General features: G+C 43.5%; 2 protein-coding genes across 2 annotated transcripts; one reads left to right on the forward strand and one right to left on the reverse strand.

Moving 5' to 3' along the window:
- The first annotated feature begins 1,428 nt into the window (after window positions 1-1,428).
- On the forward strand, window positions 1,429-1,937 carry LOC131660187 (uncharacterized). Its single transcript, XM_058929366.1, has 2 exons — window positions 1,429-1,564; window positions 1,666-1,937. Exons 1-2 carry the CDS (start codon window positions 1,429-1,431, stop codon window positions 1,935-1,937), a joined length of 408 nt encoding a protein of 135 aa, XP_058785349.1.
- A 5,483-nt stretch (window positions 1,938-7,420) lies between these two features.
- LOC131660196 (uncharacterized) lies at window positions 7,421-8,053 on the reverse strand. The gene has a single exon (XM_058929375.1). It carries the CDS (start codon window positions 8,051-8,053, stop codon window positions 7,421-7,423), a length of 633 nt encoding a protein of 210 aa, XP_058785358.1.
- Between the last annotated feature and the right edge of the window lie 10,805 nt (window positions 8,054-18,858).

Consider the following 18,858-nt stretch of genomic DNA (forward strand, 5'->3'; position numbering starts at 1 on the left):
ACACACTGATCACTCCAGGAACAACTGCTTAGATACCCTCTAAGACTTTTCTAGAGTCTACTGATCCACACGATCACTCTAGTTACAACCTGCTTAGATCACTTCTAAGACTTCCTAGAGTATTCTGATCCACACGATCACTCTAGTTCCTTACAACTTAATGTAATCAATTCTAAGAGTATTACAATTGCTTCTTAAAAGCGATAATCACAAACTGTGATATTTCTCTTAACGTTTAAGCTTAATCTCACTAATATATTACAACAGCAATGTAGTGAGCTTTGATGAAGATGAAGATTCTGAGCTTTGAATTTGAACAGCGTTTTCAGCAAGTTAATATGAGTTGTTTTGGTGCAGAATCGTTAACCTTGCTTCTCATCAGAACTTCATATTTATAGGCGTTGGAGAAGATGACCGTTGAGTGCATTTAATGCTTTGCGTGTTCCGTACAGCATCGCATTTAATGTTATACGCTTTTGTCAACTACCTCGAGCCTTGTTCACGCTGTGTCTACTGACGTAGCCTTTAGTAGCTTTTAACGTTCCTTTTGTCAGTCAGCGTAGCTTGCCACTTGTACTTCCTTCTGATCTGATGTTTGTGAATACAACGTTTGAATATCATCAGAGTCAAACAGCTTGGTGCATAGCATCTTCTGATCTTCTGACCTTGAAGTGCTTCTGAGCGTGATACCATCAGAACTTCAGTGCTTCTGTTCTCTTGTTCTTCTGATGCTTCCATAGACCCATGTTCTGATTCTGCTTCGACCATCTTCTGATGTCTTGCCAGACCATGTTCTGATGTTGCATGCTGAACCCTTTGAGACAAAGCTTCTGAGCGCTGAATTATGCGTACTCTTTATATATTTCTTGAAAAGGAAATTGCAATGGATTAGAGTACCATATAATCTTAAGCAAAATTCATATTATTGTTATCATCAAAACTAAGATAATTGATCAGAACAAATCTTGTTCTAACAAGGATGCTCAAACAGGCGAGCAAAGATAAAGCGGCCATCAAGAAGAGTGCAGGCCCTCGGTTAGCTGCTGTGTAGAGGTCCCCGACGACTGGCTAGGGTACTTCCTCTTCCTCCCCAGTGGCCGTCGGATCTCCGCTGCGGGCTTCTGACCAGGGTGAATCCCTGAGGCCGGTCACAGTTCATCTTTCTCCTCTGCCCCAGCAGCCGGATCCGGATGCATTGGTTCGCCACAAGCGGCAGAGGGTTGAGGCTGTGGATTTGACCCGGGAAGAAGTTGGTGATGTCTTCACTCTGCCTTCGTGTTTTCTCCAGTCCCGGTTTTTCGAGGGAGGGCCCTCTCTGACTATTCCTCGGGCAGAGTCTCTCCATATTGAAGGTCTGGAGCCGTCTGTTCGCCAGAGGTTCTTGGTGCAGGATGCTTCCGCTGTGGTCAGGGTTCTCGAGCTTGCGCCATGTATGCCCGTTCAGTGCCTTTGTCCGCGGAAGCTGCGAGGAGGCTTGAGGAGGACGTGAAGGTTAAGGCGTCTACTCCGGAGGAACGAGATCAGGAGCTGAAGGAGCAGGGTGAGGAGCTGACAGTCGTGAGGGGTCGGTTGAGTGCTAAAGAAGATGCTTGGGCGGACGTGCAAGGCCAGTATACGCTGCTCTACCGGACTCTGTATGGAGTGATGCTGTCTTCCTCGGTGAAGGAGGCGCTTCTCTTCGTCATTCTCAGGCCCCGGCTGAGGATGAGACGGAGGAGGAGAGAGCCCTCTTGACCCGGGCGGATTCGATTCAATACATACGGGTTTTGGGAGGTGACTCTGTTGTTGCCACCGAGGATACCTACAACTCCACTGTGGCCCAGCTCAAGTTGAAGAATCCTGGGGTAGAGCTGGTGACCGAGGGCACCGTGCCATATCATCGTGTGGAAGGCGACCAAATCATCTCTCTAGATTTTGAGGAAGAGCCAGCAACCTAGGAGGCAGGGGAAATCCAGATGGAAGGTGCATGAAGTTTTATTGTGTTAAGTTTTTGGCCTGCGTGTCGTTTATTATTTTGTCGTGATGTCCTGGGGGGAATGCCCCCCGTTTTTTGTTTGTAAGGATATTACTGGCTCGACCTTCATGGCTGTTAGTCGGGAAAATTTTCGGGTTTCTTGCTCGATTTTAATTTGAACGTACTTTATTTGTAACGCTTTTATTTGCTGTGCTAGTTTCTCAAAGTTTGTGTGCATGCGTTTTGACTCCTTGGGCGGTGTGTCGCTGGTTTCCAACGGTTTTGTCTTTTAATGCTTTGTCTGTTTCCCAAGCGTTTCTGTTCCCTTTCCTTTTTCCTATAAAAGGAGGTCTTATGGGCCATTCCTTCTTCATTTTTACGCAGAAATGAGTGGCGCTAAGGGGAAGAATGTTTCTAAAACCTCATGCTCCCGTGGAGTCAAGGAGGTGAAGGAGAAGAAGAAGAAGAAGAAGGTTTCGACTGGATCTGCTTCTCGTTCTCAAGGGGCTCGCAGTCTGGACGTGCAGGCTCAATCTTCAGGCGTGAGGGTTGTGACCAACGCTGATAGTTCTGAGACGGAGTGGGATGTGGATTGGTATCAATACCTTCATTCGGAGGAGTTCGTACGTCGGGCAGAATGATGTGTTTTTTCTTTTGTTTATTGCATGTATTTTGTAATTTTTGTCGATAATAAATAAAGAGGACTTTTTGTTGTAGTTTTTTGCTCATTTTTTTTTTTTGGTTAGGATGTTTGCTCGATTATAATGTGTTGATCGCCAAGTGTATGGAACTATGGTCGATGGTCGGGGACGAGGGCCTGGCGATGGTGAGTCTCAAGCCTCGTTGTGCTGAGTTCTGAGTCTCATGGCGTGAACGGTCCCCTTGCGAGCGGGGCGTTCTGCCGTCATGGTACTGGCTTACGACGGGAATGCTCGGTATTCGTGCCCCCCCGAAGGACAAGGAGTCTGCTCGATTAAGAGAGCGGGCTTCTGTCGTTTTGTTTCATTATGAGGTGCTCGGCGTGTACCTGGGCCGCACCTGTGTTTAGCTGTAATATTGCTTGAGTTTTTCAGCGTTCCAAAGTCGAGCGAGTTCTTCTCCTTGTAAGTTTTCTAAATAGTATGTCCCGTTTTCTGTCTCTGCTTGGACGCGATAGGGGCCTTCCTAGTTCATGGCCAGTTTGCCCTCGCGGGAGTCTTTGTGGTTTCTTTTTAGCACTAAACTGTCTATCTCGAATTCTCGTTTGATGACCTTTGCGTCATGTCTTAGTGCGATTTTTTGTTTGAATGAAGCTTCGCGCAGAGCGGCTCCTATCCGGATTTCTTCGACCAGGTCTAGCTCTTCTCTGATGGCTTTGAGGTTGCCCTCTATTTCGAGGGGTTCCTCGACGCGCCTGGTGGGCACGTGTACCTCGATGGGGATCACGGCTTCGGTCCCGTATGCGAGCCAAAAAGGAGTCTCCTCGGTAGTAGAATGTGGGGTGGTGCGGTAGGCCCAGAGGACGCTGTGTAGTTCCTCGACCCATCCTTTTTTGATTTCATCCAACCTTCTTTTGAGGCCCCTCAGGATTACTCTATTAGTGGCTTCGACTTGGCCGTTCGTTTGGGGGTGTTCGACTAATGCGAAGTGTTGTTTAGTTCATAATTTCGTGACAAATTCTTGGAAGCGTCCGTCGGTGAACTGGGTGCCGTTGTCGGTGATGATGGCTAGTGGCACTCCGAACCGAGCGAGGATGTTTCTATTATATAAACGTAGCACGTTCAGAGACGTTATTTTGGCCAATGGCTCGGCCTCGATCCATTTGGTAAAGTAGTCGACCGCGACTATGAGGTATTTATTCTGGTTGCTTCCGGTTACAAATGAATCGAGGAGGTCCATGCCCCACCACGCGAACGGCCAGGGAGATGATAGAGACTTGAGTTCGTTGGGGGTTTCGAGGTGCATGTCTCCGAAGCGTTGGCACTTGTCATATTTCTTTACGTATTCTTTCGCATCGTGCTGCATGGTGGGCCAGTAGTATTCTGCTCGGAGCGCTTTCCTGGTGAGGGATCTTTCTCCTAGGTGTTGGAAGTTGATTCTCTCGTGTATTTCTCGGAGTATGTGGGGGGATGTGCCCTCGTCGACGCATTTGAGGAGGGGAAAGGAGAAACCCCATTGGTAGATTCGATTTTCGACCAGGACGTACGAGCAAGCTCTTCTCCTGATTACGGAGTCTTCTTTAGGGTCGTCCGGCAGGAGGTCGCTTGTCAGGTAGTTGTATATGGGGGTCATCCAGCAGGAGGCGTCTCCGATCGCGTTCACATGTGTTAGCCCGATCGAAGGTTCGGTGCTGGGTCTGGGTAGTATCTCTTGGATCACAGACTTATTGCCCCCTTTTTTTGTTGTACTGGCTAGTTTTGAAAGAACATCTGCCCGGGAATTATGTCCCTCGCGATATGCCTTACCTTGGCGTTTTTGAACCAGGCCATCCTTTCGCGCACGAGGTTTAGGCACTCAGCGAGGTGGACGCTTTTGACTTAGTATTCACCCGAAACGTGTGACGCTACCAGTTGGGAATCGGTGAACACTTCGGTCTCTTCGGCCTCTAGGTCGTTAGTAAGACGTAGTCCTGCGTGTAATGCTTCGTATTCCGCTTGGTTGTTGGAGGTAGGGAAAGAGAGCGATAGTGATACTACTATTAGTGTTCCTTCTCCGTTTTCCAAGATGATACCTGCCCCGCTTCCGGACGAGCTGGACGTCCCGTCTACGTACAAGATCCATCTCCGAGTGTTGCAGGTCGTCGTATCGGGGAAGGCCATTTTGGACACGAAGTTTGCTAGGACTTGTGCTTTAAGGGCTTTCCTTCCTTCATACTTTATGTCAAATTATGAAAGTTCTAGTGACCAGCGGAGCATTCTCCCGACCATGTCAGGGCGTCCGAGTAATTGCTTTATGGGTTGTTCGGTGTGCACGACTATGGTGTGTGCTAAGCAGTGGTATCTCAGTCTTCTGGCCACGGTGATCAGTGCGAGCGCGACTTTCTCGATCTGCTGGTACCTAACCTCGGGGCCTTGAAGCGCTTTGTTCGAGAAGTAGATGGGCCTCTAGCCCTCTGGGGTTTCTCTGAAGAGGGCCGCGCTGACAGCTTCGGCGGTGACGACAAGGTAGAGGTAGTGGATTTTCTCGTTCCCAGGCCTCGAGAGGAGATGTGGGCTCGAGAGGGCTCGTTTGAGGTAGGAGAGGGCGTGCTCGCATTCGTCTGTCCACTCGAAAGCGGTTTCCTTACATAGGAGTTTGAAGAGTGAGAGGGCATGTTGGGCTGATTTGGCCACGAACCTGGATAGTGAAGTGAGCTTGCCGTTTAGGGATTGGATGGATATCTTCGAGTTTGGCATTGGGAAATCGGAAAAGGCTCTACACTTGTCTGGGTTCGCTTCGATTCCTCTTTCTGTTAGATAGGAACCGAGAAATTCTTGCTCGGACACAAAAGGTGCATTTTTCGGGATTAAACCTCATCTTGCACTTTCAGGCCTGTTCGAAGACTTTTTTGAGGTGGACGGCATGATTAGTTTCCTCTTGGGATTTGACGATCATATCGTCCTTGTAACCTTCGAGCATATCTCCGATTTCCGCCCGGAATACTTTGTTCATCATTCGTTGGTACGTTGCTCCAGCGTTTTTTAGGCCGAAGGGCATTACGTTATAGTAGTAGTTGCCCGATTCAGTCATGAAAGTCGTGTATTTTTTGTCCGTTTTAGACATGGGTATTTGGTTGTACCCGCAATACGCGTCCATAAACGTTAGTAATTTAAAACCCGCAGAGTTATCGACTAATTTATCTATGTTAGGTAGGGGATAAGCGTCTTTTGGGCAAGCCCTATTAAGATCGGTGTAGTCAATGCACATGCGCCATTTTCCATTAGCTTTCTTTTCAAGTACAACATTAGAGAGACAAGTAGTATGCTTGGCTTCTGATATGAATTTAGCCTCTAAGAGGTCCCTAACAGCTAATTCGGCTGCAACCGTTTTCTCCGGGGACTGCTTTCTTCTCCTCTAGGCAATGGCCTTGCACGCGGGATCAATCATCAGGTGGTGACATGCTACTTCCGGGTCGAGGCCAGGCATCTCAGCCGTGCTCCAGGCGAACATGTCGACATTCACCCTAAGACAGGCCTTGAGATGTCTACTGACCAGTTCGGGCAGGTCCGTCCCGATTTTGACTCCTCTGGTCGGATCATCATCGAGGGTTATCAACTCGAAATCACCGTCGGGGATCGGACAGAGACCCTCCTCTGGTGTCTTCGTGTCTGTTTTCCCCTCGGATTCTTTACGGAAGCGGCTGTCCAGGTAGATGGTGTCGATGCGGGGCATAGATTTTTCGAGCTCGGGACCTGCGTTAGTCGTTGCTTTGTTCTAAGCGGCCACTTTTATAGAACTGAGGCCCTTGGCGGAGGCTTCGAAACACCTTCTGGCCGCTTCGATGTCTCTGTTTAGCGTTGCGACTTACCCTTTCGCCGTGTAGTATTTGAGTTTGAGATGCACGGTTGAGGGGACGGCGATCAGTTCGGCCAGCGTCGGACGTCTCAAGATGCATTGGTAGATCGGGGGGCAATTGATGACTAGGAACTGGACTTTGATGGCCCTCGCGGTTTCCGCCGACCCAATCGAAACGATAAGCTCGAAGAATCCCCACGGTTTCGTCACAGTGCCATTGAAACCTTGTAGATCTGAGCCTACGTAAGGGGTGGGGTGTCTGTCGTTCACCTGCAACGTTTTGAATAGCTGAGAGTACATGATGTCTACCGAGCTCCCTTGATCGACCAATATGCGACGCAAGTCAAAGTTGGCCATTCGAGCCCGGATAAGGAGGGGAATGGTCGCGTTGGGTGCTCCGCTCGGTAGTTCTTCCCTGTAGAATGATATGGGGGATGAGCCGCTCTTGGCGAGGTCGAGAGTAGCGACTTTGCTTGAATTTGCTGAAATTAGCTCGTCGAACTTCCGTTTCACGGATCCGATGGTGAGTTTGCTGAATCCTCCTTCGGAGATGACCATAGCAGAAGGGAAGAATTCCCATGGGCTGTGAGGAGAGGGGGTGGAGGATACCCTAGCTCAGTCGGGGAGGTAAAATTCCTCCGGTCTGGTGATACTCATATCCACTTGCATGGCGGGCGTATCTTCTGCTGGTTTTTCCTTGACGACTGGATTGGCTTCCTTGGCGGCCTCTTGCTTCTTCGCGTAGTGCTTCAGGTGTCCTTCTCGGATTAATATTTCTATCGCGTTTTTCAGGTGGATGCAGTCTTCGGTGTTACGCTCGTGGCCTTTGTGGAAACGGCAAACCTTTGATTTGTCGAAGTTTGGTCGCGCGGGCATGGACTTCGGGAAACGGACCTTGCCCGTCTGAAACTCGGCGTTCGCGCACTCGTTTAAGATGCATTCTCTGGATGCATTCAGTGGGGTGTACTCCCAGAATTTTCATGTTGGTGCTTTTTAGTCTTTAGGGTCCCGACCCTTATCTTCTTTCTTCTTTTCGGATCCCCGGCGAGGATCGTCTTGACGGGCACCTTTAGTATTCTCTTCCTGTTTGGATTTGCAGACCACGTGAGCAGCTTCTTTTTCTTCGTATTGTATGTATGCTTGGGCCATAAGGAAGAATTCGTCCAGAGTGGCGGGGGTCTCGATCCTGACGGCTTTGGCGAAATCTGAACGTGGTCGGAGACCCCATTCGAGTAAGAACTTCTTCATGTGGGCGGTTGTGGACACCTGCACGGCCTCTTTGTTGAACCGTTCGATGTAGGCCCGGAGGGATTCATCTTTCCCTTGTATGATGGCTTTTAGGGAGGCTTCCGACTTTGGGTGTCTTCGGGAGGCCGTGAAGTGCATGGAGAAAAGCTTTCCGAGCACTTTCCATGATGTGATGGATTCATAGGGCAAACTCTTGTACCAGGTTATGGCTCCTTTGCGTAGAGTGGTCGGGAATAACCAGCACTTGATTACGCCCGACACCCCTCTGTAATCTAGGAGGGCGTCGATGTTCTCGATGTGTTCGTTTGGGTCGGTTGTCCCGTCGTATGTGCCTAGTGGCGGGGGCTTTTGAAGACCGGCCTGTAGGGGTGCCTCCATGATTGCGTGGGAAAGAGGGCTCCGGTGCTCTTCCTCCTTGTCGCTGACGGAAGGAGTGGTGGACCGGCTGTGACTCCTCTTGTGTCGCCTGCGGTTGTCGCCGTGCTTTGCGGGAGGTGACTTGGATCTTCTTTTCGGTCGAGGAGAGTGTGAACGGTGTCGGGAGCGGTGGTCGCCTGACCCTTTCTTTGAAATGGGACCCGCGTTTTCCCTGGGGGAGGGGAACGAGGGCGTTTCTTAGGGACCGAGTCGCGATGGGAGCGTGTTTTGTGGCCGGGGGGAGTCTTTGAGCGACGCTTCTACTCGAGTGCTCCGATCTTGTCGTTCTGCTGCTGGATGAGGGAGTTTGTCTGCGCAAGGGCGGACAGAACGGAGGCCATAGTATGGTTCTGGGGAGTTGGACCCTTGGAAGAGAAAGGGTTCTCCAGAACCTCTTCGTGGCTGTCTTTGCCGCTGGTATCTCCGAGGTGATGGACGGTATCATCGCGGAAATCCTTCGGGGAAGGAGACGCCGTGAGGCCGTCCCGAGGGACGGTATTTATGGGCGGAGGAATGACGACATAGATATCATTCTTATTGATCATTGTAGCGTCCAGAGAAGAGGAGTCTTCGTTGTTGCTAGCCATGAATGATGGTTGAACTAGAGATTTGGTTTCTGAATTCTTGGAGAGGATAAGAATGAATCAAGAAGTGCAAGAAAAGGAAACGGGGGAGCTCAGATTTCCCACAGACGGTGCCACTGATCTTACCGAGTAGATCAAATGGCCAGCAACAGTGAAGGCTTGGAATCCGGAGCGGTTGGAAGGGGAAAAAATGGTTGTACCTGCAAGGCTTGGTATTACTGTGACAAAAATTAAAGCCTTTACACAATGGATCTATCAAGACTTACACCCACTAATCAAAAAGAAAATAGATGGAGAGAAGAAAATATCACAAAATATAGTAAAAGACAGCAACAAATATTAAAAGAAAATAAAATCAAATGAAGAAAATAAAAAACGGATTTTAAATGGTCAAACATTAAGAACTTATTGAAGAAATACTTAAAGAGTATCATAATACCAAATAAATTTCCAACAAGACCATTATAAAATTATAAAAACTAATTAAGATTTTTAGAAAAAGGTTTGGTAATTTTCAGAAACATAAAACTATTTAAAAATGACCAAAAACGATTAATTAATTGAAATTTATTGATGAAAAACACAAAGGGTATCATAACACCAAATAAAAATCTCAAAAAAGAATCAGAGGTCAAATAAAAGTTAACAAGTGTAGACAAAATATTACATAATTTTTAAAGATCAAAAAACAATTTTTAATTGATTAAAATAAAGGTAACAAAGAAAAAATAAATAAAAAATATTAAAACCAAAAATAAAAATATGGAAAAATATCCATCAGAAAGAGAAAAGGAAAAGAAAATTTTAGCAAAAACAATGGTATTATTTGGAATTAAAATGAAAGAGATATTAATTTTAGAAGTTAAATAAAATAAACAAAAGAAAATAAAAAAAATGTGGACCATCAGATAATGTCAAAACGCGATAGTAAGATGATCCAAGGGAGCAAACACGATGTGCATATCATGGACTCTCTCAAAAATTTCAACATATTCCTTTAGATGCTTTACCATCCTCTTCTTAACGTCTTGATCAAGCAGTGCTCCAATCTTGATTTCCTTCTTATCCTCATCGGAACCCAAGTTAACAACTTCTAACAGCTCTTATATGACTTAATGGTTTCTTCCTTGTGTTCAAGCAACCGGGAAATCTCATCAGTAATACACTCTTCATCTTCTTCTTCCGCCTCATACACAGGATATTCAAAGTTGGGAGAGGATGAAGGGCCATTATTTTCAACGGTTTTATTGATTAATCTGCACATATGATTTATTTTTGAATTTAGGAATGAATGTATGCAAACAGGTAACTATGCAGATTATTAACAACTATTTTAATGGGTTTTTTATGTTACCATTTTTCCTGAAAAAGCAAAATAGTAAAAGACAATATATGTGGGAATAAAATGACTTTTATTGATGATTTTAATATTTAAAACAAACAAGAAAGCCCAAACAATGTCACTTCCACCTTGGGCAGAGTGAAAGGACTTTTTAAAGAAATAAAAATAAATTACATTGAAACATGAGTACACTCGGGAACATCCACAGAGATCCAAATTTTGATAATCTTTCTGTTTACTGTGGAAATTGGTAAACAACCGCTGGTCCTCCCAAAGCCTTAAAATTAAGGGTTACTTGCAAGATCGACCAGTTGATCTTAAGACCATGTGCTAAAGTTTGGAATTGTATTTGTTTTGTCGAAGTGTCTTCCTAAGAAACGGTTTTCTAAGGCTGATAACAAAAACAATGTTTTTCCACACTGAATGCTAGATTTGACCGACAGGTGACTCGTGACCAACCAGACAGCGTCGACTCAGAGGTTGTTTTTGATCGTAACAACCAGTTTCAGCCTACTTGGTTGAAACAAAAATTAAAAGACAAAGAAAATGCTAGTTAAAGAACACAACATAAGTAAAAGCTTCGAAACATACAATTAAAAAGTAAAGGATTTGCATTGAAAATAAAGATGGTGATTCACATACATCAAGACTTTCAGCAACTCTTGTTTCCTTAAAGGCGGAAATTGGGCAGAGTGTAAGCAAGCGGTTTAATTGTAATAGTGAACACACTTTTTTCTACATTATTCTGACCTATTTATAGGATTTACATGAAGTAACTACCTAACATAATCTATGGCTGAGATTTGAATTGGCACCAACTGCTTCGTAAGATCCTTTTCTGCATTTGGCGCCCTTGACACACGAACTTGGCTTGGTAACCGTCCCTTATCATTTCAAACTTTGGAATTTGAATTCTCGCGCTTTAGCCACTTCTGGTAACCGTCTCCAGTTTTTGACGTGTCCTTTACAATCGAAGGTTCGATCTAAATATCTTCTAAGTATAGATTCCTTACGTTCGACTTTCGCCTTCTACTTCGACACCCTTCTATTTCGACATTCACTTCATTATTTGCTTGTAAATTTTCTTGTTAGAATGGAAGGCTCTTATACTGAGGACACGTGTCTTGTCTTGTCTCTATGATTTTTTAGGGTAACAAAATGTCCCATCAGAGATGCCATTTCGACATGTAGGTGACATCCGTGAGAGAATGGCATCTATGAAAATTATGGGTTCGACCTAAACGTTTCCACTTCCCTTGCTTCGACTTGAACGTTTACACTTACTCAGTGGGGTAGAGTCACTGTAACGTCTTGTCCATGACGTCGCGCCATCATTACCTCCCCACGCTCTACTGCCTCGAGACGTGGGCTCATTTAATATGGTGTAATGGCACCTTTTTCGTGGCAGTGGTGGGCTCCACGCATGCGAATTCTCAGCTCCACGTGCTCCCCTCCTTGTCACGTCTGAGCCTGTAGGAAGTGTAACGTCCACCGTTGGCTATAAGTAGCCTCTTCTCAAAAGCTTTTCTTTCTTCTCTTTTTCACGCTTTAGCCTTCTTCCCCAATTTTCTCTGCTTTTTATTTGTTTCTTCAGATTGTTACAGCTTCAAAGAACTTCTTTCTTCAACAATGGCGGCCGCTGCTCCAACTACTTCTCCAGCCAAGACCTGTGAGCTCCGTGTTGTTGACGGCAAACCCTATGTTCCAGAACCTCCGTTTGCTGACGAAAAAGCAAAGATTTGGCAATCTCAGGTACTCATCCCTTTTCAAATCGAAGGTGCACCTTTGTCTTTCTTAGGTCCATTACCTGTCGACGCTGTGAATACAAGATTACACTCAAAGATGTTTTTGATTCATGGCAAACTCAAACAAGCATTCAAATAACAAGGTGGAAGCAGAAAACTCAAAGAAAAGCAAGCATTGATCACTCATGATAGTACAGGTTGATCTATTATGCTTATAGGTTGACTCAACACAAGCAGAACAAGAAGAATGCAGAAAACCAGCAGTTAGGTCGACCTACTGTCAACCCAGGTCTACCTAAAATGGAGAAAAATCCATATACTTCTGCTAGGTCGACTCACACATCATCTAGGTCGACCTAAATTGATGAAATTTACATACCAGCCTGCTAGGTCGACCTACACAACAACTAGGTCGACCTAATCTGAGAAAATGTCCCCAGAATGCATTTGAAGAGGATTCTGGTCGACCTACTCCTTAAACAGGTCGACCTAACTGGGAGCAAAATTCTGCAAGCTCTGCTAGGTCGACCTAAGCACTACAAGAGGTCGACCTAACTGATCAAGAATGCCAAAAATTCTGTTTCTCTCATCTCCAACTGTTAAGCTATCATATATATTGTCCAAGGTTCATCATTGAAAGCAACACCAACGACTGAAAGATACACAAAGGCTTCTCATCTTCGTTCTTCGTCATCTCCAACACAATTACACATAATCATTCTTGCGTTGAGGGTTAGTGATCGAGTTCGATAACGTCCATGGAACGGAATTGAAGATTCCTAGTGGGTGAAGATTTGTGGGGTTTTTGGTGAATAAAATCTGCGGGTTTTGTCCTCCAAGATAGGTGTTTCTTGGTGGTTTTTATCAAGAGGTTTCATCGAGGATCCGGCTGAGTGTGAAGATTGAAGAACAAGGGTTCGAGGGAATTGAAGACACTGCAGAAAGGGATCAAAGTGAAGCTCTTGGATAACCTTGATCTGACTCAAGATTAAGGGGGAAGAAGATTCAAAGGATCGACATAATTGGTTTATGGTTTATCGCTTTGTTATCTTCTTTGTATATACTACTTTCAACATTAATGAAAGATTACCCAATTTCAGTTTGGAATTGGGGGCAGACGTAGTCGTAGCGAGGACGATCGACGAACTGCCTAAACAAATATCGTGTTCTTGTCGCTTTTACTTTTTCATTTACGTTCTGTTCATATTTGGTTATAATAGCAAATTGATCAACGATTCGAGTGTTAAGATTGTGAATTAAGAACTTATATAAACATCACAATCCATCACATATTGAATCACCGTCAATTTGATCACTATCACCAAGTGTTTGTATATTTGTTTCTATCACTCTTACTGCATTGCAAACATTGTCCATCATACAAGAAGTTAATCTGATTTTCAATAAGGGCAACACTTTGATTCTGCAACGTATACTCTTATCACTTACCTCAAGTTTTTGACTGGTTTTAAACACATATACAATCGTTTCGATAGTGGTTCGGAATAGACGCGAGTCGATTCAGAATCACTTCCGCTGAAAAGTCGTATAACTCCGTAAAACTGTGAACGATCTATTCACCCCCCCTCTAGATCCTAAGGCCAGCGTCTAACAAGTGGCATCAAGAGCTCTGGTTTATTCCGTGCTACGTGAAACACTTATTGGAAAGATGGCTTCCGGACCTAAAGGGGCTCACAATAGAGCTCCAGTTTTCAACGGTGAAAACTATGGCTATTGGAAGGATTGTATGTGTGTCCACATTAATGCAATTGATAGGAACATCTGGACAGCTATTGTCAATGGTCCCTTTCAGATCACCATGAAAAATGCAGCTGGTGCAGTTGTTCCAAAATCAGAAAACACTTGGGATGCTGAAGATGAAAAGAGATATGCATACGATTGGAAAGCGAGAAACATTCTAATCTCAGCTCTAGGAGTTGATGAATACTATCGCGTTTCCCATTGTAGATCAGCTAAAGCTATGTGGGACACATTGCAAGTTACCCACGAGGGAACGGATGATGTCAAACTAGCTAGGATCAATACGTTAACTCAAGAGTTCGAACTCTTCCACATGGAAGATGGTGAATCCATCGAAAACATGCAGAAGAGATTCGTTCACCTGAAAAATCGGTTAAATTCTCTTGATAGACCTGTTTCCAATGCAGTTGCTACTAACAAAATCTTAAGATGCTTGAACAGGGAATGGCAACCCAAGGTTACAGCAATAAAGGAAGCAAATGATCTAAACACCTTAGACATTACCACTCTCTTTGGTAAACTAGAGGAACATGAACAACACCTTAAATGCCTTGACATGCATGAGAAAAGGGCAAAGAAAGAAAAGAACATGGAGAAAGAGGTAGAGAAGAAGTCAATAGCTCTAAAAGCTTCAAGCTCCAAGACCTCAAGACAAGAGCCAAAGGATAGTGATACAAGTGATGACGAAGACTCCGATGATGAGGAAATGGGACTGTTTGTGCGAAGATACAACAAATATCTAAGGAAAAATGGAGCAAAACATTCTGACAAAGGCTTGATCAACTATAGAAAGCAATCAAACAAGTTCAAACAAGATGACGACAACAAAGGAAAAATCAAAGGTCTTTGCTTCAATTGTGGGAAAGCCGGTCACTACAAACCGGATTGTCCATACCTTAAGAAAGAAAAGGAGAAGAACCAAAGCAAAGGTCATAACAAATCTAAAAGAGCCTACATAGCATGGGAAAGTGATTCATCTAGTGAAAGCTCATCAAGCGATGAAGAAGAATCAGCAAACCTATGTTTCATGGCTCATCAACACAAGAAAAAGAAAGCTGTGAGTCATCTTAAACCTGAACTCGTAGATAAGGTATCTCATTTTCAACTAAAACTTGCTTTTGAAGAATTATATAGAGATGCAATTAAAGCTTTCAAACTTTTGGCCTCAAATAAGAAAATATTTTCATATCTTGAATCAAAAGTTGAGAAAACCGAAAAGGATATGGAAGCTTTAAAACAATCTATGCTAGACATTCAAAAGGAAAAAGTTGAAATAGATCCTACATCATGGTTTGGTTGTGAGACATGTCACATTTGGCAAAAATAAGTAAGATATCTAAAAGCCAAGTTAGACAAGGCTCTACAACCAAAAGTGACTTTTGCGGTTGATCCAAATAAGTTCAAAAGATCGTATACTCCTTTATATAGTAAATACACTTTTGTACCAAAAGTATCAACTAGCAAAACTCCATATTCTCATCATATTACCTGTCATTATTGTTGCAAAAAGGGACATACCATTGAGAAATGCAAATTTAGGAGAATTTTAGTTCCTAAAGGAGTATTTCAATGGTTGCCTAAGTGCAACAATGTCTGTACTCACCATCCAGGACCCAATGAAGATTGGGGACCTTCCACTCTAAATTAATTTTGCAGGAAAAGTGTCTTGACATCGCCGAAAGGTGGTGGTTCCTTGACAGCTGGTGCTCAAGACACATAAAGGAAGACATACCACTCTTGGTATGTCATCTATAAAGACAGATTGAAGAACCATACTTGGCAGAGGAAATGCAGGTGACCTGGCCATCACAAATGTATAAGATACATCACAAATACAGTTAACCCGAAAAACACAAAGGACGCATTACTTGATGTGCAATTGGCAAGTTGCATTGCAAAGAGATTTTAAACCTATTCTTAGCAGAATATTGTTTGGGACCATGTCCCGCATCCGGGAGAACATCAAGTAATCCACACTAGATGAGTTTTTCGCAAAAATCAAGCAAATCAAGCTGTGAAACATTCCATCAAAACAATTCATCATCAAATCCAGGAGTATGGCACACTAACAAGAGGACTCCACACAATGATGACAAAACACCTACATATTGAGAAAGCGGTAACATGTTTATTGTTCACTTCCAAAAATTTTATAGATGCTATAATATGCTATCAATTAACATGCTTATAGTGACTTCATATATGTTTATCTATATATCTCAATTACATATGTGTTTATCATCTCCACTCATAACATATCATAATTAGGGCATACAAGCAAGCAACTAAGCATAAATCCATCATATAGCAACATCTCTAAGTCATTTCAAACATTTTGAAGCAATTTAGGTCGACCTACCTTGTATCTGAGTCGACCTACAGAAGAAAAATTTCAGCAGAAACTAAAATTGTCCAGTTACGTCGACCTACTCACTCTTTAGGTCGACCTAAACTAGTTATTTTTCTCACTACCTCTGTTAGGTCGACCAGGTCTTCATTTAGGTCGACCTACTGGTTCAAAAATGTCCAAATTTGGGTCTGTTGGTCGACCCGACCCATCCCCATTCATTCATAATCATTCCTCTTTTCTTTCCCACTCATTCTCATATCATTGTGTACGGCCAACCCTAATTCCTCAAAGGTCAAAAAGTGTCAAAATCATCTCTCTCTCTCTCACAAATATTCAACAACCATGCCTCCAAAATCAAGAAAGGGAAAGGAAGTTGCGTCTGGATCATCCTCACAACCGGTAAGTGCTGTAGCCCTTGTTCACCCTGATTGCAGAGATAATTTTGAAAAATGGCAAATGAAAAGGAAGGTAGTGAAGCAATATATCTTTAACCAACATGTTGCTAAGAATATGCATATTCCTGATGTTGTTAGTCTTATTAAGCATCAGAACGTTCACCCCCTTTTGGAATGTGCCACACCGTACTGTGAGAACACTGTTAGGGCCTTCTATGCAGGGTTCACAAGAGAGGAAGGCTGTAATTTTAGGTTTAAGATGGGGCAAGATCTCATATTGTTGACAAACGAGCATGGATTAGTATCTTTGGTCTTACACTCTTGGGAGACGAAGTTCGTATAGAAGACGGTGACTTTCCGGCCAATTATGATCATGTCGCTTACATGACATCCATTCTCAAAGATCCTGCTGTTCTTGACAAGCAAAATGAATCCATCACAGCCGGTCACCTAAAAAGGGATCCCAGGCTCCTTAACTGGATTATCTCAAGAGTCATTCGACCACGAGCAGGCGGATTTTCCAGAATTGAAAGGAATGAGATTGTGTTAATGTACCTGATTCAAAATAGGACGCGTGTGCACTGGCCACACTTTCTGACTGCCAAGTTTCAAGAGATACAACAAAAGACTACTGCTTTATGCTATGGCTCGATCATTCAAACCATAGTAAACCACTTTGGCATGAAACTGGATGGGTTATCTTATGTGCACATGAAACAGAACCAGGATTTCTCTCAAACAACTTTAACTCTCATGGGATATCATTGGGATCCGAATAAGAAAACCTACTATCTTATACAAAAGGGAACCGGAAAAATTATCTACAACTATGATGATCCTACTGAATTTGGTCATACTGTAGGAAATGAAGAAGAGGGAAATGATCAAGAAATAGCAAATGATGAGGATCAAACCATGGAAGATATAGCTCATGACACGGATCCAAATTGGCAATATGTTCCGTCTCAAGAGGAAGAAATCCCTTGGGGATACACGGCTCCACCTCCACAAGATCAGTCCAACATTATCTCCATGCTTGAAAATATGCGACTTCAACAACAACAACATTTTGAATCACAACAGCTCCAGTTACAGACCATGCAACAACTTCAACAAGAGAGATATAATGAACAGCAACTTCAATATCAATCACAACAGCTCCAGTTCCAAACCATGCAACAGCTACAACAAGATCGATATGATGAACAACAACTTCAATATCAATCGCTATACGGCTTGATTCAAGACCACAAGAATGATTTTGAAACATTTGCATCCAACTCTGTCCTAAGACAAAATCAGTTTGAAGAAACTGCTCTGAATCGTCATGTAAACATAAGCCAAAGCTTCAACACTCTCAACTTATCTGTGCTGGATCTGTTGGAACAGGTTGAAGAAGATCGCCCGCACACGTTTCAGAGAGGAAGAGGAAGAAGGGGCAGGCGCTAGGATGCATTCTTCATCATATCATCATATCATTGCATCTTATCTCATCATAATTATGTTATATTTCTATGTGTTGTCACACTCTTTTGTAGTTTGCTTATATCTCGGATCATTGTTATGTTAAAATGTACTGCTAAACATGTTTGGATCTTATGTATCTTATGGTTTATTATGTTATTTTATTGTCAACTTCACTGTTTTATCATTTTCATGTCATTTTATCTATGTTTCTCTCGTTGCTCTTCTACTCTCCTGTTTTCTCTTTGTTTCCTCTTTTTGATGTTGTCAAAGGGGGAGATAGATGCTGAGTGTACGTGGGAGCTTTGTTGAGAGATTGCCTGGTTGAGAGATAGATGCTGGATGTACGGGGGAGCTTTGTTGAGTCTTTATCACTTACTACCAAAGCTTCGACTAATGGTTTGCCATCATCAAAAAGGGGGAGTATGTGAATACAAGATTACACTCAAAGATGTTTTTGATTCATGGCAAACTCAAACAAGCATTCAAACAACAAGGTGGAATCAGAAAACTCAAAGAAAAGCAAGCATTGATCACTCATGATAGTACAGGTTGATCTATTATGCTTATAGGTTGACTCAACACAAGCAGAATAAGAAGAATGCAGAAAACCAGCAGTTAGGTCGACCTACTGTCAACCCAGGTCGACCTAAAATGGAGAAAAATCCATATACTTCTGCTAGGTCGACTCACACATCATCTAGGTCGACCTAAATTGATGAAATTTACATACTAGCCTGCTAGGTCGACCTACACAACAACTAGGTCGACCTAATCTGAGAAAATGTCCCCAGAATGCATTTGAAGAGGATTCTGGTCGACCTACTCCTTAAACAGGTCGACCTAACTGGGAGCAAAATTCTGCAAGCTCTGCTAGGTCGACCTAAGCACTACAAGAGGTCGACCTAACTGATCAAGAATGCCAAAAATTCTGTTTCTCTCATCTCCAACTGTTAAGCTATCATATATATTGTCCAAGGTTAATCATTGAAAGCAACACCAACGACTGAAAGATACACAAAGGCTTCTCATCTTCGTTCTTCGTCATCTCCAACGCAATTACACATAATCATTCTTGCGTTGAGGGTTAGTGATCGAGTTCGATAACATCCATGGAACGGAATT

This window comes from Vicia villosa, linkage group LG1 (genome assembly GCF_029867415.1).
Source record: "Vicia villosa cultivar HV-30 ecotype Madison, WI linkage group LG1, Vvil1.0, whole genome shotgun sequence".
NCBI classification, from domain to species: Eukaryota; Viridiplantae; Streptophyta; class Magnoliopsida; order Fabales; family Fabaceae; genus Vicia; species Vicia villosa.